This window comes from Tasmannia lanceolata, unplaced genomic scaffold (genome assembly GCF_043159265.1).
Source record: "Tasmannia lanceolata isolate RefF3 unplaced genomic scaffold, GAP_Taslan_0.1 ptg000020l, whole genome shotgun sequence".
NCBI lineage: Eukaryota > Viridiplantae > Streptophyta > Magnoliopsida > Canellales > Winteraceae > Tasmannia > Tasmannia lanceolata.
Window position 1 is genome coordinate 785,163 of NW_027518697.1, and position 22,115 is coordinate 807,277.

General features: G+C 40.7%; 3 protein-coding genes across 3 annotated transcripts; 2 read left to right on the forward strand and 1 right to left on the reverse strand.

The window, feature by feature from the left end:
• Positions 1 to 3,238: 3,238 nt before the first annotated feature.
• On the forward strand, positions 3,239 to 8,993 carry LOC143854978 (protein ACCELERATED CELL DEATH 6-like). Its single transcript, XM_077365131.1, has 3 exons — positions 3,239 to 3,873; positions 6,110 to 6,636; positions 8,118 to 8,993. The coding sequence occupies exons 1-3, from the start codon at positions 3,255 to 3,257 to the stop codon at positions 8,754 to 8,756; spliced, it is 1,785 nt and encodes a 594-aa protein (XP_077221246.1). The 5' UTR covers positions 3,239 to 3,254; the 3' UTR covers positions 8,757 to 8,993.
• A 1,734-nt stretch (positions 8,994 to 10,727) lies between these two features.
• Positions 10,728 to 16,829, forward strand: LOC143854307 (protein ACCELERATED CELL DEATH 6-like). The gene is made up of 3 exons (XM_077364190.1): positions 10,728 to 11,435; positions 12,665 to 13,191; positions 15,873 to 16,829. Exons 1-3 carry the CDS (start codon positions 10,844 to 10,846, stop codon positions 16,485 to 16,487), a joined length of 1,734 nt encoding a protein of 577 aa, XP_077220305.1. The 5' UTR covers positions 10,728 to 10,843; the 3' UTR covers positions 16,488 to 16,829.
• Positions 16,830 to 18,279: 1,450 nt separating this feature from the next.
• Positions 18,280 to 20,726, reverse strand: PSBQ-2 (photosystem II subunit Q-2). Its single transcript, XM_077364084.1, has 3 exons — positions 20,340 to 20,726; positions 19,249 to 19,544; positions 18,280 to 18,462 (listed from the first exon to the last, which is right to left on the reverse strand). Exons 1-3 carry the CDS (start codon positions 20,653 to 20,655, stop codon positions 18,364 to 18,366), a joined length of 711 nt encoding a protein of 236 aa, XP_077220199.1. The 5' UTR covers positions 20,656 to 20,726; the 3' UTR covers positions 18,280 to 18,363.
• Between the last annotated feature and the right edge of the window lie 1,389 nt (positions 20,727 to 22,115).

Consider the following 22,115-nt stretch of genomic DNA (forward strand, 5'->3'; position numbering starts at 1 on the left):
CTAAGACTGTCAGTCATTCTAAGCACCGTCAAGATCGACGGCCCTTGTCGATTTCATCTTCTGTTAATTATTTAGATATTTTCTTTAATTGCTTTTTATAGGATTTTTATTTTGTTTATAATGGGAATAGAAAGTTTTTGGAAGTGTCTTAGGTTTGGCTAGAGGAGTTAGCTTATTTGAAATATATGTAGGAAGGAGAGGGTGTTTTTATGTGAGTACGCCTAATATTAAGGATTAGGACTATTGTTGGGTTTCAGAAGAGCTTGCCAAACTAATAGGGAGATTGGAATTTCAAGTCTAAGGTGAGTGAAGCCAAACGATTTGTACGTGAGGGTAGATGGGCTTTCTTTTGGAAGCTGCCCACATGGAAAAAAGACCCGGTGAGTCTTTGTTTATTTTGATTCGAGTCTTTGATTATTTTGATTCTTTGAGTCTTTGTTCATTCTGATTCAAGTCTTTGTTTATTTTAATTCTTTCATGAGTTTCCAAGTGGCTTGATCTTTAAAAAGTTTAATTCAATTGTTTTGTAGGATTTTAGTCAATTTGGGAGCTTGGAAATTAGGAGTTGGTGACATTTTTTTAGGAAGCTTACGCTATGGCTGTGAGGAGTGTTTAAAATCTCGTTGACTCGACTCGGAACTCGTCCGAGTTGACTTCCTTTTACCTTGGCCGTGTTCCGCATTTTGCCCTACAGAGTAAATAAAACTTCTTTGACTCTTCTGAGTTATGACCGCATCAACCGTGTTCTTGGCAGCGCCTGCTCCAAGTTAATGATTTTTCTTGGCTGCGTTCTGTGTCATATCTGCACTGGCTGCGAGAGAGTTTTTTGGGGTTCAATCTTTGAGAAGTGTTTTAATCGATTTCATGGAGAAAAATCATTTGAGAAGGTGTTTTAATCGATCTCGTGGAGAAGATTGAGTTTAAAAACATTGAGATAGATTTGTAGGAGATGATTTTGGAAAAAAAAAAAAAAATTTCTTCACAGTTGTGTTTGACAATTCACCCCTTTATCATTTTTCTTTGCCTTTAAAACCTAACGAATCATTTCCCGTTAGTTTTTGGTCAATAGGATTTTAATTCTATTATTGTGTGCTTGAATGGAAAGGTGGACGTGTGAGAGAGAGGTTTTAGGAGTTAGTTTAGATAGAAGAGTTGGGATTTCTTGGAGTGTATTTGGACGGTTGGGGATCAATAACAAATTTGTAACTTTGGTATTAGTATGGAGAGTTTATCCTACTTAGCATTGAATTTTCATTATATGATGAGCGGAATTTGGGTTTCCTTCCTGTATCAAATTCAACTTGCTTTGGTGTTTCCTTCATAATTTTCTTGTTGCATGAAGATGTATAAAAAGAGACAGCTCTTGGACTCGGGAAAATGAATTTCCTTCTTTTGGGTACTAATCATTCCAAGAGCACAGCAATTTTTGTATTTGAATTTTGACGACTAAATTCGATTACTGTGTGTGCTATTTGTTTCAGGCAAGCTTGTGAGTAGTGTGGTAGTTCAAGGCGTGGTCCACTACGCACTCGTACTCTGAGTCTAGTCATGTGTGATTATAGAAAGGTGCTGGTTCAAGGCTAAGTCCACCATGTACTTACCATATAATTCAGATAATCTATTTGGAAATTCAAGTCTTCGGATACTTTCATTATGCGCAATGTGACTAGAGCTTTCTAAGTTTGTGAATGATTTGAAACTTATGGGGGATGGTTGGATTTTTTATTAAAAAAATCTAAGTTTCAAATATTCCATAATTGGGCTGAGGCTTTAAGGTGGCATTCCATATTCCTTGGTACTCCAAAAGTCATGTACAAAAGGACAAAAGAGTGGGCCTTTCTTGGTGACTCTTTGTATTCCATTTATGGTGACTTTTTGGTTTTCTCATTTTAGTTGAATGCCTTTAGTTCTCTCATTAAGGGTGATTCCATAAAATGAAGAGACTCTTGGCTAGCTTCTAATAAGAGAGAAAAGAGAAAAGAAAAAGGCTCTACATCATTGTTTTTTTTTGAAATGGTAAATTATATATTGAAGGAAGAGAAACCGAGATGGTTCTCAATGATTACATTAAAAGATAAACAACAAAATAAAATGACTCAAGGCTCTACACCATTGTTGTGGTGTGTGAAAGGAAAGCCAACCAAGGGTGTGTCCCATATTTTGGTGTGAGATTAAGATCTTCACAAGAAACCTCAAAGTGTTTTGTAGAGCCCGATTTGCTTAACAAGAGAGACTCGAAGCTTTGCCTTCAAAGTGTTTGGTAGGTGCACACCAACACTTAGTTGCTATTCCTGAGACGGTTCGGGCGTCAGATCCTTGCACCAGAATAGGGCCGAATAAAGTCTTAAGCCAAGCGTTCGAGGACGTACAACAGCTCTACAGATATTGAGGATTATCTATTCTCTATTTGGCATTTCCATCTTTCTCTAAGATCATACTATTGCAGTTTTCATTTTATAATTTTCCTATTTGCACCAACATTTTCATTATATGATGAGCGGAATTTGGGTTTCCTTCCGGTATCAAATTCAACTTGCTTTGGTGTTTCCTTCATAATTTTCATGTTGCATGAAGATGTATAAAAAGAGACAGCTCTTGGACTTAGGAAAATGAATTTCCTTCTTTTGGGTACTAATCATTCCAAGAGCGAAGCAATTTTTGTATTTGAATTTTGAGGACTAAATTCGATTAAGGGGTGAAGGATGTAAGATTTGGCCCTTGGATCGGTGATATAAGTGCATCTTAGCCGATCTAAGATATATTATTCATCTTGGTAATCGGATCGATTCCCCAGATTGTTTAAATCAAAGGTCAAATGGTATAGATCAGAATGATCAGAACCGAGAACCGTTCAGAACTAACGAATCTATGACAAGATGTTTCAAATTGGTAATTGGACTACTCGAGTTCTTCAGATCAACAGTCTAAAATATCAGTTTATGATTGGACTGTTGAAATCTCTTAGATCAAAGATTAGGTGGTTTAAATTTTCAGATCATTGATCGAACTGCTCTAGACCCTCGGATTGACGATCAGACATTTGGCCGAGGCTGCTCATCTAGCACTATCGACAGCCCTTCTCACATGTATATTGTCAATATCTACTAGCAATTTGAGAAAAAAAAAACTCTAAAAGTAGGGACAGTTACATTTAAGAATTCCCTTTGCTCATTTTAGTCGTCGTCTTGACATATATATATTGTCCATTTCTCTTCCCAATTCAAGAAGGGGAGGGAGAAAGAAGTAAAGCTCACATGGATCCCAAATTATACAAAGCAGCAACACTAGGAGATGTGAAGCTTTTGAAAGAAATTGCACAAGAGAATTCCCAAGATCCCCTCCTCTCAGTAACCCCTTACAAGAACACCATCCTACACATCACGGTAAGATTAGGCCATGAAAATTTTGCCAGAGAATCTCTCCAGCTCTGCAGGTCCCTCTACCATCAGGCCAATGCAAGAGGAGACACCCCACTTCACATTGCCGCGAGGGCAGGCCACTTTGGCCTCGTCAAACTACTCACGGATTGGTATAAGAAGAATTCTCATGTTGGGTACGGAGAAAATTTTCGGGTGAGAGATTTAGAGGCAGGGGGTGAAAGTGAGGATTGGTGGATGTGGAATTTGGAGAAGAGTAGTCCTCTTCACGAAGCGCTGAGGAACAAACATCAGCACGCGGCGTTGCATCTTTTGGAGTTTGAGCCTAGACAGGCTTGCTTTGTGAATAACGCAGGCGAGAGCCCTCTTTATTTGGCTGCTAGACTCGGGTTGCTTCCGGTATTACAGAGGATCGTCCAGTTATCTTCGAATTTCAGCCAGCATGGCCCAGACGGGAAGACCCCTTTGCACGCCGCGGTTATATGGAGACGCTTTAGTAAGACCTCTATCCACCGGGATCAATTTGCTAGGGACCATTGGAAAAGGCATTTCACATATGATCTGTCGCAGACAAGGCACGAAGACTTCTCAGCAGATTTTGTCATCATTCACGAGCTGGCTGCTCTGACATGCGACAAACCATCTGCGACATGCCTTCTGTGATGGTCCCTAGCAAATCCCATTTTGATAATAGCATTCCTTTCTTCATTTTACACCATTTTAACCAATCCTCAAAGGTTGTTACAATTCCCAAAAGCTCTAAGTAGCACCATTCAGGAAAGTTTAAAATGATTAGTAGTCCCCATATCAGCCTCCTATTTTAGTATTATTATAATAGGGGATTTGCTAGTGACCATAGCACAAAGGCATTTCACAGCTGGCTGCTGCATGTGAGAGAGGTCACATAGGCTCACTTTTCAGCAGATTTTGTCTTATTCATTTAATTCTTCTGAGGTGTCTGCTCTCACATGTTATAGCAAAATCCCTTGTCGATCATCGCATAAGTCATTTCGAGTTTGGGCTGTTGCATGTGAGAGCAGCCACCTCAGACGGATTAAATGAATAAGACAAAATCTGAGACTGTGGCTGTTCTCACAAGCAATTGCCCAGCAAATCCCTTTTCGCATGGTTGTAAAATAGTCTTAAATTTGTTGCTGTGGTCGTGGCGAGATGATATGTTTGCCACCTCTATCTCAACGGTTTAAAGACTATGTTCTTCCACCTTGAGGTCGGACTATCGGAGGTTCAATCCCAGGTGATTTATTTGCCACTCCCCTCTAGTTATGACAACTCTTTTACACTAGAACGGATGTCGTGTAAAATAGTTTTCTTTTTTCTAATGGCAAGCAGGGGTGCAACTTGGGTTGGGCTCAACACGAACCGACAGGTTCAACCCGATTTTGGCTTGGGTTGGGTTGGCATTTCCTCGGGTTGGGTTGGGAAAAGCCAACCCGATTTAACTTTGGGTTGGGTTAGGGTTGAGGCCTTGGCAACCCGAACTCGACCTCCGTCTTATAATTTTAGCTTGATTTTCTTTGGGTTATGTTTTTTTCATGTATTTTCTGTTTGGCCATATGTGAACCTGAACCGAACCCCACTCAACCCAACCCGATTTGGAAATAACAGGTTAGATGGGGGTTGAGAGATTTAGAGGCGGGTTAGGGTTGACCATCCTTGACCTGAGGCTCGGGTTGGGTTGGGTCGGGTTAGGGTTGACTATCCTCGACCTGAGGCTTGGGTTGGGTTGGGCTAGGGTTGAGTGAATACTATCTCCCTACCCGAGTTCCACACAACAAGCCCACACCAAAATAGTTAATTACATGTATTCAAGGTTTGAAGTTTCCGTATTTTACTTGGAAAAGATACCAATAATTTAGGTAGGTGTACTACTTTCTTTGGAGGTTAGGAATGCTAGCCACATAAATAAATACAGAATAATGAACCTCTTAGTCTTACCTACAGAGAAATAGTGGGGAAATGTAAAGCTGCAGATGTAAAATGCACCTATATAAGAAAAGACAAACAAAAACTGGTGGAAATATCATTTTCAAACTTTTAAAAATGTTTATTTGGCTTTGACTTTTTTATTTGGCCTTGACTTTTTTATTTAGCTTTGACTTTTTTATTTCCTAGTAGTATTACATATTTTTTTCAAAAAAGAGCTGTACACAAGTGTTCATCTAACCGAACCCGTCTAACTTGATTTTCAACCGAATTTTTAAGTCTGGTAGGGTTGAATCAGATTGGCCATGGCATTAACATAAAACCAACAAAAAAAAATACCATAGCCCTAAGATTTTGAAAATCGCGATAAAAATAGGAGGATGGGGTTGGATTGGCTTGCCCAAGGCCTCAACCCTAAACCAATCTGAAATTAAATTGGATTGGCTTTTTCTAGCCCTAAACCAACCCAATCCGTAGGGGTACAACTTGGGCCAACTTTTGGGAATTCGGGTTGAACTTTTTCCATAAAATTGGGTTGGGTTTGGGTTGATTCCAATGCTTTTTTTTAGCAAAAGGTAAACCCGGCCTGACTCGATTGAATTGCAGCCCTGCCAATCCAAGCCAAAAACGGATTAAACTCATTGGGCTCGAGTTGAGCCCGGCCCAAGTTGCACCCGTACCCATAAGAGCATCAAGACATATGGCCCACCAAGTCAAGGTCCTTTGAGAAGCCATGGGTCCCAGATCATATCCTACTTTCCACTAACAAATTGAAGGTTAAATTGAAGGAAGCGTGCAGGTGCTGCTCCAACAACTCCCCCAGCTTGTCCAAGAATTCGATGACTCCGGAAAAACCGCTCTCCACTACGCAGCTGCTAAAGGTTTTCTTCATATAGTTCGTTTGATATTACAAACAGACTCTTCAGTTGCATATAAGGCAGACAAGGAAGGCCAGCTGCCTTTACTAATGGCCGCTGGTTCGGGCCGTCTGCTCACAGTTGAAGTCATGCTCGAGTTTTGTCAAGACCCGGTCGACATGGTTAACACTAGTGGCCGCAATGCAGTTCACCTTGCTGTGGAAAACAACAAGTCCCAAATTGTTCGGGCCCTGCTGAACAGACCCGAGCACAAGAAGCTCATCAATGAACCTGACCATGAAGGGAACACCCCTCTGCATTTGGCCACTAAACTCCGTTTTTATAACATTGTGAAGCTTCTCTTAGCAGCTGATGATGTCGACTTGACGGCCACCAACAAAGATGGCCTCACTGCTCTTGATATTTCCGTGTCCGATCGACGACTTGTTTTCCGACAGGTATGTTATCCTTGTGTACATTTAGTTCAAGACCTAAGCACCCAAGATCATAGTTATGAAATTCTCTGGACTCCCCCGAGTCAACTCCCTTTTACCTTTGCCACATCCTCGTTTGAGTCCGTGTTTTGCCCTCCAAAGTCAATCAAAACTCCTTTGACTCTCCCAAGTTATGACCGCATCAATCGAGTAGTCACCAGTGTCAATCGACTATTTGACCGCGTGGTGCCAACTTGACTAGGATTTTCTTAATTTAGCCACATTTTGACCCGCATTTGCGTTTTGAAACATTGTTTGAGAGGGTGGGAGCGATAGGAGAGACCGAAGATCTAATGAAAAACTGAAAAAAGGCCAAGTTTGAAATAGAGTATAAATTTTGGGAAATGAAAAATGCTCCCCTTTTCAGCACTTGGGACACCCAGCAGCGGTGTATCGAATAATTACTGCAAGGGGCTCATGTTAGAAGGATTCAACAGATTTGATTGCCACGTACACTACAGTTGGGTGTTCCATGTGATGAAAAGGGGTGCATTTATCATTTCCCTAAATTTTAACTGTTTGTCAGATTTCTCATCCTCTCTCCACTTGTGCACTCTCAAGTCTCTCCTCCACCCTCCTCAGCTCCCCTTTTACAATTGGGCCCACAAATATTCCATGGAATAATTTTTCAAATTTTCATGGTTGGCAAACTTGCCCTAAACTTCTGTTTTGTAATCCATGAAGGGGTCATGAGATAACTTGTAATTGGACTCACCCTCGTTATCATGTCTATTACTTGGGGGATGTCATATTCTAAAAAGTACAGTTATGAGATTTTTTTTTTTGGAATGGCAATGAATAATATAAATAGAAAGAAAGAACAGGAAATACCTGACCATCGAGTTGATCAATACAAAGCAAAAAAGAAAAAGAAAAAGAGGGCAACATAAACAAAAACCACATCAAGGGGGGAGGAAATCAAAGATTTCCATCTCCTCCCTAGATGAGCCCTCACTAGCTAACCTGTCGGCCTCGCTATTAGCTGATCTTCCCACATGAGCAAATGAGATCGACGATCCCTCCACCCAATCCAACATCTCCATATTGCAAACCACCAAGGATGGGACTCACTGCCCCTCAACCATCTAGTCATCTTATCACATATGCATCTATCCATTACTCCTTCATGTACAGCTCTAATCTCCGCCTCATTGGAGTCCGCAGTCCCAATAGGTCCTGATCGAAAACGCCCAAACCGTATCTTCATTTGGATGTTACACTCATGAGATGATTCTAGCCCCCAAAATGAAGGAAATGAATGTGGTGGTCTGCTCTCAATTGGGTAGGAGGGTCTACTCACAATATTATCTAAACATGTTAAAGTTTAAAAGATTAAAAACGCCTTCCTCCAACAGCTTAAGCTTTTGGAGTAATTGGTAATGAAGGCTTCAAAACTTGCATCTGTGATTTGAATTAAACTTTCATATAAATCTATGTGATGGCAGATCTTCATTCGGAGAACCCTGATGCGCCATGGTGCAGCCCGCCTAGGAGGAGATCATGGACTGGAGAGGGTGCCTGTTATTCTAAGCCCGTTAGACCACCCAGATGTGGACTTAAAATCTATGTCCAACACTCTGTCACTAGTTGCCACCCTCTTGGCAACCGTAACCTTTGCCGCAGCATTCACGATGCCCGGCGGCCTCAAGATTGAAGGCCCCGATGAGGGAATGGCCGTCTTTGCGAGGAAGGTGGCCCTCAAGGTTTTCGTCCTATCTGATACAGTCGCCATGTGCAGCTCTATAACAGTGGCATTCCTCCTTGTCTGGGGAATGTTGGGCGATCCCGGATTCTTGCGGGGGATCGTTGGTTGTTGTATGAAGTTACTCATGATGGCGCTGTTAGCAACTATGATCACCTTCATGACAGGGGTGTATCTGGTTATATCCAAGGAGAGCCTTTGGGTGGCCATTGTTGTCTGTGTTATGAGTTGCATGGTACCCTTCCTTGTTTACTATTTGTTCAATGCCTACTCCACTTCTACACCTCACATGATCAAATCCCCCAAAAAGATCAGATTACGGAGGCCCAAGTCAAATAAAAAATCCAGCCACCGGATTGAATCCAGAGAAAGAATGTCTTAGAGTGTAACCATTGATCGCTTTCCACCTCAAATCTCATGGGCCAAGTGATTAGGGACTGCCCGTGGAGAGTCGCCAACCTCAAGGATGAAATTAAAGATAGGTGTTTACGTGGTGGTTTTTAGCTTTTAGTGCCAATGATTTGACAAATAATCTCGTCAAATTAGGAGCTTCTAGGAGATCTTTTTATATGATGACAATCTTTATTTACGAAGTGCATTTGTAATCCATTATTATTTAATAAAAGGGAAATGATTTTAGCGCTATGAGTGAGCGTTTAGTATTTGAAGGGCTGTCATGAAGAATATTAGGGTTCTATAAAGCTCTTACAGGCCTTTAAATACTAAACGATAATAGTGTAAACATTGACTGCAGTTTGAAATTATTCTACTTGTTTGTATTTAACATATGATGTTATTTTCTTATTGAAATGTACTAGTTATTTAGTTATTTGAAAATCATTATGGATTAGAGGAGAAGTCCAACTGATCAGATTATGTTGTGAAATTGTGAGTTTTGAGGACAAAATTCTTTGAAGGGGAGAATGATGTAACACCCTGCCCCACCTTGGATGGGGGATTCATCTTAGGGTAGGACGATTTGTCTTGGTAATTGGATTGGATTCCTCGAATTGTTTAAATCAAAGGTCGAATGCTACAGATCTAATTGATCAGAACCGTTCATAACCATCAACTGACGAGAAGATGTTTCAAATTGGTAATTGGACTACTCGGGTTCTTCAGATCAACACTCAAAAATATCAAAGTCTATGATTGGACTGTTGAAATCTCTTAATTCAGAGATGGGGTCATTTAAATTTTCAGATCAATGATCGAACTGCTAAGAACCTCGTATCAGGCGATCGGGCCGGGAATATTACTTAAGATTTTTTTATTATCACGAGGCTGCTCATCTAAGACCATCAATCAATCTAAGAAACATCAAGATCAACGGGCCTTGTCATATATATATATATATATATATATATATATATATATATATATATATATATAGAGAGAGAGAGAGAGAGAGAGAGAGAGAGAGAGAGAGAGAGAGAAAACGGTTCCTACACATATGTGTAGAGAGTTCTCTACACACTAGCTTAAAATACAGTGGGGGCCCACATTGTTTGGGTGATCCAAGCCATCCATTTTAAAGGCCCTCACATAGATAGGGTGTCTACAAAAAATCAGATCCATAGGATCATCCCAACCCTACGATTTGTGGAGGTAAAATGGATGTCTTTAAACCTTCACAAATTAGTCCATTTTTTGCCTCCACAGTTCGAAGAGTTAGGATGATCCTACGGATCTGATTTTTTATGGACACCCTATCTATGTGAGGGCCTTAAAAATGAATGGTTTGGATCACCCAAATAATGTGGTCCCCACTGTATTTTAATCTAGTGTGTAGATAACTTATCTACACATATGTGTAGGAACCGTTTTCTCATATATATATATATATATATATATATATATATATATATATATATATATGAGAGAACATTTCCTACACACTTGTGTAGGTAAGTTACCTACACACTAGCTTAAAATACGGTGGGGGCCCACATTGTTTGGGTGATCCAAACAATTCATTTGAATGCTCCTCACATAGATAGGGTGTCCACAAAAAATCAGATCCATAGGATCATCCCAACCCTACGATTTGTGGAGGTAAAATGGACGTGTATAAACCTTCACAAATTAGTCCATTTTTTGCCTCCATAGTTTGAATGGTTAAGATGATCCTATGGATCTGATTTTTTGTGGACACCCTATCTATGTGAGGATCATTCAAATGAATTGTTTGGATCACCCAAACAATGTGGGCCCCCACTGTATTTTAAGCTAGTGTGTAGGTAACTTACCTACACAAGTGTGTAGGAAATGTTCTCTCTCTCTCTCTCTCTATATATATATATATATATATATATATATATTATCTCTTCCCAATTTGAAGGAAAAATCATGTAAAAGCAGGGACAATTTAGACATTTAAGAGGTCCTTCTCCCCCAGTTAGTCGTCTCTCTTGTCATATCTACATTGTCCATTTGCTCTTCCCAATTCAAGTGAAGGAGGTAGAAGAAATGGATCCGAGATTATACAGGGCAGCAACACTAGGAGATGTGAAGCTTTTGAAAGAAATTGCACTGGAGAATTCCCAACACCCCCTCCTCTCTCTAACCCCATATAAAAACACCATCCTCCACATCACAGTTAGATTAGGCCACGAAAATTTCGCAAGAGAATCTCTCCAACTCTGCCCTTCCCTCTACGATCTGCCCAACGCAAATAGGGACACCCCACTTCACATCGCAGCAAGGGCAGGCCACTTCGGCCTCGTAAAACTACTCACAGATTGGTATAGGGAGAATTCTAAGGGAGATTTAGAAGCGGGGGGCGAAAGTGTGGATTCGGGGGTGTGGAATTTGGAGAAGAATAGTCCTCTTCACGAAGCGCTGAGGAACAAACATCAGCACGCGGCTTTGCATCTTTTGGAGTTTGAGCCTAGACAGGCTTGTTTTGTGAATAACGTTGGCGAGAGCCCTCTTTATTTGGCTGCTAGGCTTGGGTTGCTTCCGGTGTTACAGAGGATCGTTAAGTTATCTTCCAATTTCAGTCAACAGGGTCCCGACGGGAAGACTCCTTTGCACGCCGCGGTCATCTGGAAACGCTTGAGTAACACCTTTACTCTCCCCATTTTTTAACTATTTCCTTATAGACACCCCTCTGCACTCAACGTGGTTTGACGTCAAAAAGCGTTAAAGTTGCCCACTGTTCACGTTCCAAGGGGGCGAATGCGTACTGCAGAGGGGTGAAAATATCAGCTCCCTTTTGCTAACTACCAAAACATGGGGACTGATAATTTTGGGAGTTGTCCTTTCTTTCTTTGGAGGAAAGGAATGCGAGCCACATAAATAAAGAAAAATGAGCTTCTTACCCACACAGAAATAAATAGAAGGGGGAGATGTTAGTTGCAAATGCTTATTTGACTTTGGCCTTTGAGTGTCCGTCTCTATCTCATCTCACTACATTAGGCGCCCTCAAATTATTTTCCTTGTAGTATCGGATCATCATGTCAAAGAAAAGCAACTCAGCCGGGTTGGATCGGTTGAGTCAACCCAAGACTCGGGTCGGTTAGGGTCAACCAAAAAAAATAAAAACCCCTGGTCTTTTGAAAGTTCCAATAAAATCCCTGGTCTTTTGAAAGTTGCAATAAAATTAGCAGGACGGGCCAGATTTGGGTTGGATCAGCTTAAAAAAACCTTGGCTCCGGATTGGAGGAACTTCCACCAAACACTTGCTAATAGCTCTAATAGCAAGGGTGTGGAAATATCAATTCCTTCTAAAACCAAAAAGTAAGCATGGAATTGATATTTCTACACCCCTTGCTATTAGAGGGGTTGGAGGAAGTTCCTCCGAACTGATCTTGAGCCAAGTTTTGTTCGATCAGCTTGCTCAAGGCCTTAACCGTAGCCCAACCCACCTCTAAATCTCTCTACCCTAACCCAACCCGAGTAAACTGAATTTTCAAATCTGGTTGGGTTACATCAAATTGGCCTGAGGCAAAATCTTACCAAAAAAAACACACATCGCCCTAGATTTTGACATTTTCCATAAACTTAGGATATGGGATTGATCGGATCAGCTGGCCCAACGCCTCAACCCTAACCCAAGCTGAAATTAAATTAGGTTGGCTTTTAATTTCTAATCCTAAACCAAGCTAATCCTAGCCAAAAATGGGTTAAACCTGTTGGGCTAGGGCTGAGAGCGGCCCAAGTTGCACCCTACCAATAACTGCAACAAGACATAATTAAGGCCCCACCAAGTCAAATCCTTTGTGAAGCCATAGGCACCAGATCACATCATACTGTGCACTAACAAATGGAAGGTTAATTAAATTGCAGGAAGTGTGGAAGTGCTGCTCCACCATCTCCCCCACCTCGCCCAACACTCCGACACCTTCGGAAAAACCGCTCTCCATTACGCAGCTTCTAAAGGTTTTCTTCGTATTGTTCGTTTGATACTACAAACAGACCCTTCGGTTGCATATATAACAGACAATGAAGGCCAGCTGCCTTTACTAATGGCCGCTGGTTCGGGCCGCCTGCTCACGATTGAAGTCATGCTTGAGTTCTGTCAAGACCCAGTCGATATGCTCAACACTAGTGGTCGTAACGCACTTCACCTTGCAGTGGAAAACAACAAGGCCCAAATTGTTCGAGCACTGCTAAACAGACCCGAGCACAAGAAGCTCATCAATGAACCTGACCATGAAGGAAATACCCCTCTGCATTTGGCCACCCAACACCGTTTTTATAACATTGTGAAGCTTCTCTTAGCAGCTGATGGTGTGGACTTGACGGCCACCAACAAAGATGGCCTCACTGCTCTCGATATTTCCGAGTCCGATCGACGACTTGTATTCCGACAGGTATGTGACTCTTGCTTGCAACCATAAAAATATATTCCATGAAATATTAGTGGGGCATGTTGTGAGAGATGGGCCTTAGAGGGAGAGACTTGAAAGGATTGGATCATTGGACCTAGAAGAAAATGACGAGCTTATGAGAAACTGAGAAGTAAAAGACCCAGATTGAAGTAGAGTATAAATTTTCACTGTTTGTTAGAGATTTCATGCTCTTTCCACTTGTGACCTGATGACGCCCAAAATCTGACTGCACGAACTAGCTTCGCAGAACCTGTAATCCTGCGCTCACAGAAAAAGCGTCAGTGGGCCCGGAGTTGTGGCTCCGGACGGCCACTTCGACACTCAAGTCAGGGATGGGCAATCACAGACAATGGACGGGGAATGGGAGAGGGCTAAGTCAAGTTACCAGACCAAAAGAGGAGAGGGAGAATTGAATGCCTTTGCTTAAGTGTGCAGACATTTTTATAGGGGAGGAGATTCGCTATCATGGAGATATCAGTTAGGCCTTTAATTTAGCGTACGTGGAGCGTGATGGATGAAGAATGAGATTGTGGAGATATGAATTCCTGCGATTCCGGACGGAGATCGTGGGTGGTGATTTAGGCGGGATGTTTTGAATTCAAAGGCCGCGCCTTATTTCAAACGGTTGTCCGGATTAGTCGTTTGAGGGCAAGATCCCCGCGATTGTGTTTGATTTCCCTGGTAGCTTGGTACCGGTCAAGGGAGAAGTATTAAGGAGGTCCAACCAATGTTCGTTGATGAGTGTTGTTGCGGGGGTTGTATTGACCCAATTGAGTGGTAGAGAAGGGGTTTGAGGGTCGGTACCGGATATACTGATTTTACCCCTAACATGACCTCTCGAGTCTCTCCCCCTCCTTCTCAGCTCCTCTTTTACATTTGAGCTCACAAATATATTTTACCAACCCAAATCAGTTCCCAACATGATTGATCTTGATTGATCTTCTTGGAGGGAAGATCAACCTCTTGACCTACTTCGAAATAAGGGTAAGTTCTCTTTGTGTGCAAAGACACAATTTTGTGGAATAAATTTCTACATTGAATTGTAAAGAAGCTAATGAATGCTTATATAAAACACTCAGTGGATAAACATAGAAAGGTATAGAAAGATCTCGTGATAAGAATGAAAATAACTAAATAGAGATTACCAAATCTTGACTAGTATACAAATCAATCCTAGAGTTGCCTAATCTGCAATACCTGCCAAATCTACCATCCTAGTAATCTAATGATCAAATCATAGAAGATCTGATATATTCCACTTTAGTGGGACCTATCTAGGCACGTAACATTCCACTCACCTTGAAATCAGCCTTGTTCTTATGGTTAGAGATTAAACCTTGACCAATTGTTAAGGAGTTTGAGGAGATCTTTTTGTGCTAGACTTCTCTAAATTCTTCTCTGTTCTTTTTTCTTCCTCCTCCCTTTCTTCCTCCCTTCATCTTGTATTAGTCACCATTTTGCAAGTCGTCATCAAGAGTTGAGGCAGATCCATATTTAAGCTGATCTCATTGTCTTGTTTATCAAAGCTCTTGTTGTGTTTTTTTTTATATTATTAATGATTGAAATTTTGACGTAATGGTGGTTGTGTATGAGGATCTTCTCGATGACGTTGGATAGGTTGAGAAGAATGACATAGTTTACGGTGACGACCTTGTCGAACTCGACAATGCTAAAAATCATCGGTGCCTTTCTTTTTGTGTTTTTCATTTCTTCAATTTCTTTCATTTCTCTCTTCTTTTATTCTCTTTATCTGTTTTGTCGCTTCTTTTTTATTGTGCGAGCCTTCTCGATGATACTCTTACTTAACTCTTCTCTTAGCTTTTGCAGACATGGATGTTCTTCTATCTTCATCCCAATGCCATCTTGTTGAACTTGACATTCATAGAAGCTAGGTGTCTTTTGATCTCTCTCATTTTCTCCTCCCAATGATTCATTGTTCCTTTGATTTGCTTTTTGACCTGGCTGGATCGTGCTGCTCCGATACAATTGTTAGGAACATTCCAAATTAGTTCGCAATGTGATTGATCTTCTTAGAGGGAAGATCAACTTGTTGACCCATATCGATGGAAGGTTCACTCTTCCTTCGTGTGTGAAGACAATTTTCGGGATAAATTTCTTCATTGAATTACAAAGAATCTAATTAGTGTTTGTATAAAATACTCTTAAGAGATAAACATAGAGAGATCTTATGATAAGAATGAAAGTAACTAAAAAAAGATTAACATAATCTTAACTAGTATCCAAATCAGTCCTAGTTGCCTAATCTTATCTACATGCTTAATCTACATTCCAACCAATCCAATTATTAGATTAGATCTTAGAAGATTTGATATATTGCACTCTAGTGGGATCCATCTAGGCACATAACAAAATAATTTTTCATGGTTGCCAAACATGCCCTAAATTTATGTCCAGTAATCCATGAAAGGCTGGTGAGATAACTGTAACTGGGGTCACCCTTGTTATCATGATCCGGACTATAACTTGGGGATGCCATATTCTAAAAATCACACTTATGAGATGATTCCCTTCCAATGGAGGTTCTGAAATGTGGATGGTCTGCTCACAATTGAGTAAGAGGGTCTACTCACAATATTAGCTAAAAGCTTCATAACTTGCACCTAGGATTTAAATTAACCTTCCATAAGTCTCTATAATGGCAGATCGTCATTCGAAGAACCCTGATGCGCCATGGTGCAGCACGCCTACGAGGAGATCACCGAGAGAGGGTGCCTTTTATTCTAAACCCATTAGACCACCCAAATGTGGACTTGAAATCTATGGCCAACACTCTATCACTGGTTGCCACCCTCTTAGCAACAGTGACATTCGCCGCCGCATTCACGATGCCCGGCGGTTACAAGAATGATGGCCCCGACGAGGGAATGGCCGTCTTTGTAAGGAGTGTGGCCCTCAAGGTTTTCGTCCTCTCCGATACCGTCGCCATGTGCAGCTCTATCACAGTGGCCTTCCTCCTTGTTTGGGGAATGTTGGGTGATCCCGGATTCTTGCGGGGAATCGTTGGTTGTTGTGTGAAGTTACTTTGGATGGCGCTGTTTGGAACTATGATCACCTTCATGACAGGGGTGTATCTGGTTATATCCAAGGATAGCCTTTGGGTGGCCATTGTTGTCTGTGTTATGAGTTGCATGGTACCCTTCCTTGTTTACTATTTGTTCGATGCCTACTCCACTTCTACACCTCGCATGAACAAATCGCACCAAAACATCAGATTACGAAAGCGCAAGTTAACTGAACAATCCAGTGACCCAATTTGATTGAGAATCCAAAGGAAGAATGTCTAACAGTGTAACCATTGATCGCTTTCCACCTCCAATCTCGTTGGCCAAAGGGATTAGTAACAGCCGGTGAAGAATTCTATGGATGAGATTAAAGATATTTGTTTGTATGGTGGTACTTCATTTTCTCTCATTCCTAGAAGCACCAACAAATTGGCAGATAGACTTGTTAAATCAGGAGCTTCTAGCATATCTTCATATACAAGGGCAATCTTTACCCATGAAGTGCATTTGTAATCCGTTCTTATTTAATGGAATTATATATCTCTTTATCAAAAAACAAAGTAGTGTAAACATTGAATGCTATTTTAAATTATTCTAGTTGTCGGTGTTCTCCACCACGAATCAAAGGATAAGTAGGGGTGGCAAAATTGGCCGAACCGAACCGGAACCGAGCCGAAACCAAACTGAAAATTGGGTTTCGGTTTGGTTAAACCAAACCGATTCAAATTTTGGTTCGGTTCGGTTTGGGGATCAAACCGAACTGAAACCGAATATTTCCAAAAATTATGAGTAAGGGGTGGCAAAATTAGCGGAAACGAACCGAGAATTCAGTTTCGGTTCAGTTTGGGGGTCGAACTAAACCGAAACCGAACCATCGACACCCCTAAGGATAAGCGACATTCTGTGGAGACTCTCCAATCTCATGAATGAGATTAAAGATGCATGTTTGTATGGTGGTGGTTGGTTTTCTCTTATTTTTATAGAATTGCCAACTATTTGAGAGCGTTTTGAGGGTGGGGGCGTGAATGTGTGTGGGGTCGGGGTGGGGGGAAACATTGATTGAGGGTTGAAATTATTCTAGTTTGGCCTTCTCCAGGCGTGGTTAGTTTTTGGGAATTTGGGTTGAGCTATTAGCATAAAATCGATTGGGTTTGGATTGCTTCTAGTTCCCTTATTAGCAGGAGCTCAACCCGACCGGACCCAAATTGCATCTCTAGTCTTCTCCACTAAAAATTAGATTTATTGTTTCCCATTTTTTTTGCCACTTCTCACCTCATCACACATACCCTCTGAAATCTCTCTTTCCCCACTCTCGCGTTCGCTCTCTCATCTCTTGATAAATTAATATTCCATAGAAAAAAGGCAGTGATAGATCGACTCCCAAATATCTTAAATCGACCCCCCCATGTGTCTCTTTCCTCTTTCTCTCTCTAACCCAGAGGAGACAGAAAGACACATGGGGAGTCGATTTAAGATATATGGGGGTTGATTTATCACTACCCCAAAAAAATCATGGTTGCCAACTACAAGCTATATGTTTTCTATTTACATGAAATTTCCGACATTCAATTGTAAATACCTATAGTTAATATGAGGAATGATAAACTAAAGAGCACCCTTGCAAAAACCAGCTACAAGGGTGTCCCGGTGGTCCATTTATAAGGGCACAAAAAAATATGAAAACGGAGTGTACAAATATAAAATTAAATGAACAAAAAATGCGCTCACTTATATACTAAAGAGCACCATTGAAAAAACTAGCTACAAGGGAGCCACCAATGGTCCATCTCAACAAAGTTTATTTATAAGGGCACAAAAAAAATATGAAAATGGTGCAGACAAATATAAAATTAAATGAAACAAAAATGCACTTTGTTGAGGACCAGTAGCACTTTGGAGATGGTTTTTTTTTTTTTTTTTTTTTGCAAGGGTGCCCTTCAGTTCATCATTCCTCAATTAATATTACTTTCATCATTTTACATTCCATATCCTTAAATTTTATCTTCAGTTTAACCACTTCTTCTAACATTCTCAATGGATTTGAAACTACGACAAAAACTAGTTGCATATATAATAAGCAAGAATATAAATAAAATGTTTGATGTTACAAAGAGATACAATTTTCATGTCCTTAGCCAATCTTGGAGAGGACGGCATTCAGAGCGGACACCGTCTCGGCATAGTATTTTTCAGCTTGTGGACTGCTCTTCTTCTTCGCCGCATAATCCAGCTGGTCAACAAACAAATGTCACAAATCAAAGGCTTAGGATCTCCGCCTAAAAATATGTGCATGCATCATACAAAAACTCTACGACTTAAAAGTTCGCAATCTAAGGAAAAATGTTATATGTTTATATGATTATGAGGAAGGATTATATGGTGTTTGCCCATATTGTTCACTGTTTCAAACTGCGTTCTTCGGCAGATAAACATGAGCGTAATCAGGGTGTTGCATGCACTCTATATTTAATCGAACTGGAGCAGACTTTATAAGAGGCTGCGGTTGGATCAAATATCCAAGGGTGGCAACTATGTCAGTTCCTCATTACATGCCGCTACACAATAGAATGAATTTCGCCCTTATTTACAAGTCTCTAATCAAAACAAGGGAGTATGAATGTTATTCTCCTTTAAAATGGTTGATACTATTAGATGAGATTAATTTTTTAACTAATGGTGGCAGGTAATTGCTAGCGTGCAATGCAAAAGGCATGTCGCAGATGGGCTATTGCATGTGAGAGCAGCCACCTCGTGAATGAAGACAAAATCTGCTGAAAAGTGAGCCTCTATGGCTGCTCTCACATGCAACAGCCCATCCGCAATATGCCTTCTGCGATGGACGCTACCAATTCCCTTGGTAAATAAGTGCTTAAAGAGGATCAATTTAGCACATTCCAGTATGAACTCCTACAACGGTCAGATCATGATCTGACGATTATTAAATTTATTTACAAATTTTTTTTTGGTGTAAACAAATATACTGGGCATTCTTAATGCAGCTTAAAATTTTACTCACATTGTCAATAGTGGCGAAGAGCTTTCCGGTAAGTTCTTTGAGGGGTTTCTTCTCCTCCTTAGACTTGGAGGCGATAACGGTGTTCAGATCATAGCGGAGGTATCCGGCCTGAAGACGAAGATCATTCATGACGTACGGCCATGCCTTCTTGTCTATAAATTCCTTCACATTTATAATTTCTTTCGCAGATTCTTTCGCCCTTATTGCGGCCTGTGCCGGAGTCAATGGCTGAATGAAGAAACGCTCTTTCAAGGGCAGATCAAGGTCCCTTGGCTCGTCCGAATTTAGTGTTCCCGCTGTGGATATGTAAAAATATTTCATTCATCCTTATTTTTTTGAAGATAAAGTGAACTTTTAAGGATAGAAATCAGAGGATAATGTGTAACGACCGGTTACTCAAATACCTTGAGCTGTTAGTTAGAGTTGGAGTTTGTGTGTTTTTTGGCTTAGCATTTGGGTGGCACGTCAGCAAAACTCCTTGTTTGGTTGTCAATATAACATTGAAACCTATTAGGGTGAATGTCTCTTGTCAATCATTGCATGTCTGGTGATGTGTCACCCTTACCCTCTCCCTATGAAATCCAAGCCAAAAACCCCGACAATGGTGGAATTTTGCTTGGATCTCTCTCTCTCTTTCTTTCTTGGGAATGATGCTCTCTCTCTCTCTCTCTCCGAGGTTAACAACCGAGCACTACTTACCACTATTCTACGAAGTAAGTTCCAGGTAAATCCAATGCTTGTCTCCTCCCTACTAACTACTCACATCACTAATCTATGAGGTAAATAGGCGTAATGAAACAGAGTAAATCTCTTTTGAATAGGATTGCATGGATTTTTAATATCAAGGAGTTGTTGGGTTTAGAACTAGGACATGCCGTGAGACAATAGCTCTGAAACAACCAATTACTCCCAAAGCTTAACCCAAATTGAGGTAATTGGAGCATAATTGGTTCTTCCACAGATAACCCAAATTTTTTTTTTTTTTTGAAATACAAAGACTAATCGTTAATTAGGAGAAAATTCCCAATTGTATTTTTTCATGATTTCTATAGTACAGATTTATGATTGCCGGGAAAGGGTCGGAAACTTACGCAATCCACCGGAGGGCAGTGGAGGTGGGCCCACCTTAATCGGCTTAGCCTCGGCTAGCACGGCCTTAACGAAAGAGCCGCCGGCTAACCCAGCTGCTACGAGTCCGAGGACAGCTCGGCGGCTGCTCTGAGCCACGGCTTCGCCCTCAACCGGCTGCTGCTGAGCTCTAATCTTAGCCAAACCCGGTCGGCTCAGCAGTGTTCGGCTGCTTCCGGCTCCGTTCAATCGGCTTGAGCCGCTAATCTGGAGGCTGCCTTCTAAAACAGCTTGGCTTGAGCCGCGTAGACCAGTCATTGAAGCCATAGCTTGTGCCATTTCTCGCTCTCTCTTACTCTGTTTTGATGTGTTCACTCCCCAGAGAAACGAGTCGACTTTAATTGGTTTCTGTGTATCTTTAGTGCCTTATCTGCCTTGTATAGATTGGATAAGATAAGTTGTTGATCAACCATTTAGAGTTTGACACGTGGTGATCGTGAAGCCTTTCTATTGGACACGAAGGGTTAGGTTTTGCTTTCGCTAATGAGATAATACACGTGGACTTTGATGAGATTAGAATTTGAGGCACGTTCTCTATCCTCATTCCTCATTCCTCATTCCTCATTCCTCATATATAATGGGGAAAATTACAGGAAAAAAAGCCAATGGCAGAGATCCGTTAATCTGATCATTGTTTGATATTTGATGACACGATGATGGAATCATGGAAATGGGCTCCACTTGGGCGCAACTCTAGTCCAGAGCATGGTTTTAAATTTCGACCGAAATCGGCGGACACCGAAACCACACAAAACTGAAATGGTCATTTATTTCGGCCGAAATTTCGGAATTTCAAAAATTTGACACAAAAAATCTGTTTTTTTAAAATATTAATTTAATAGTTCACCGAAATTTAATAATGAATAAAATATTTTTATTTTTTTTTGGTACTAGATTTCGACCGAAATTTCGAAATTTCAAGGTCCGAAACCCGTACCGAAACCGAAATTTTAAACCTTGGTCCAGAGTCTCTGGTAGGGGCTGAGGAGAGGAAGAGAGTCCAAGGACTAGAGACAGCATAAAAAATTCTTAAAAATTAGTAAAATGATAATTCCTATTTAGAATGGGAATTGGGAAATGATAAATTCGCCTCATTTTCTTTACATGGGATAGCCAACTTCATTGTACGTGGCGAGAAAGTTTTAAATTTTGGGTTTCGGTCGAGATTGAAACCGAAATTGATAATACCCAAAACGTTCATTTATTTCGGCCGAATTTCATTTATCCCGAAAATTCGGCCAAAATTGAAGTGATTTCACCCAAAAAAACTCGATTTTTGATAATTATTTAATATTATCCCGAAATTTCAGCCGAAATTAATTATCGAAATTTTGGTCGAAATTATATAGGAGAAAAAATAACCATTCATTTGATTTCGGCTGAATTTTCAAAATTTCAGCCAAAATTTCGGTTTCAGTGAGGACCGAAACACATTCCAAAACCGAAATTTTAAATCTTGTGTGGCAATAAGGGCCGTTGAGTCCTTCCCACGTGAAGTAAATCAGCCCCTCTGCAGTCATAGATACTGGAGTTACCTGTTGATACATATATAGTTAGTATAGCCCAATCGACTACATCAACTAGGTGTGTATAATGTATAGTTGGTTAAACATATTAAGCCAATTAAAGTTCTTAAAGTTCTATCCCCTCTGTACTCATAGATACTGGAGTTACCTGTTGATACATATATGGTTAGTATAGCCCAATCAGTGTGTATAATGTATAGTTGGTTAAACATA

What these genes read in the sequence shown, in the direction of transcription:
- PSBQ-2 (XM_077364084.1), bottom strand. Translation starts at nt 20,655, where the DNA reads ATGGCACAAGCTATGGCTTCAATGACTGGTCTACGCGGCTCAAGCCAA. An exon ending in ACTGCCCTCCGGTGGATTGC is followed by an intron (nt 19,545 to 20,339) that starts GTAAGTTTCCGA and finishes ACATATCCACAG; the next exon opens with CGGGAACACTAAATTCGGAC. An exon ending in TCTTCGCCACTATTGACAAT is followed by an intron (nt 18,463 to 19,248) that starts GTGAGTAAAATT and finishes TTTGTTGACCAG; the next exon opens with CTGGATTATGCGGCGAAGAA.
- LOC143854978 (XM_077365131.1), top strand. Translation starts at nt 3,255, where the DNA reads ATGGATCCCAAATTATACAAAGCAGCAACACTAGGAGATGTGAAGCTT. An exon ending in GGTTATATGGAGACGCTTTA is followed by an intron (nt 3,874 to 6,109) that starts GTAAGACCTCTA and finishes GTTAAATTGAAG; the next exon opens with GAAGCGTGCAGGTGCTGCTC. An exon ending in GACGACTTGTTTTCCGACAG is followed by an intron (nt 6,637 to 8,117) that starts GTATGTTATCCT and finishes ATGTGATGGCAG; the next exon opens with ATCTTCATTCGGAGAACCCT.
- LOC143854307 (XM_077364190.1), top strand. Translation starts at nt 10,844, where the DNA reads ATGGATCCGAGATTATACAGGGCAGCAACACTAGGAGATGTGAAGCTT. An exon ending in GGTCATCTGGAAACGCTTGA is followed by an intron (nt 11,436 to 12,664) that starts GTAACACCTTTA and finishes ATTAAATTGCAG; the next exon opens with GAAGTGTGGAAGTGCTGCTC. An exon ending in GACGACTTGTATTCCGACAG is followed by an intron (nt 13,192 to 15,872) that starts GTATGTGACTCT and finishes CTATAATGGCAG; the next exon opens with ATCGTCATTCGAAGAACCCT.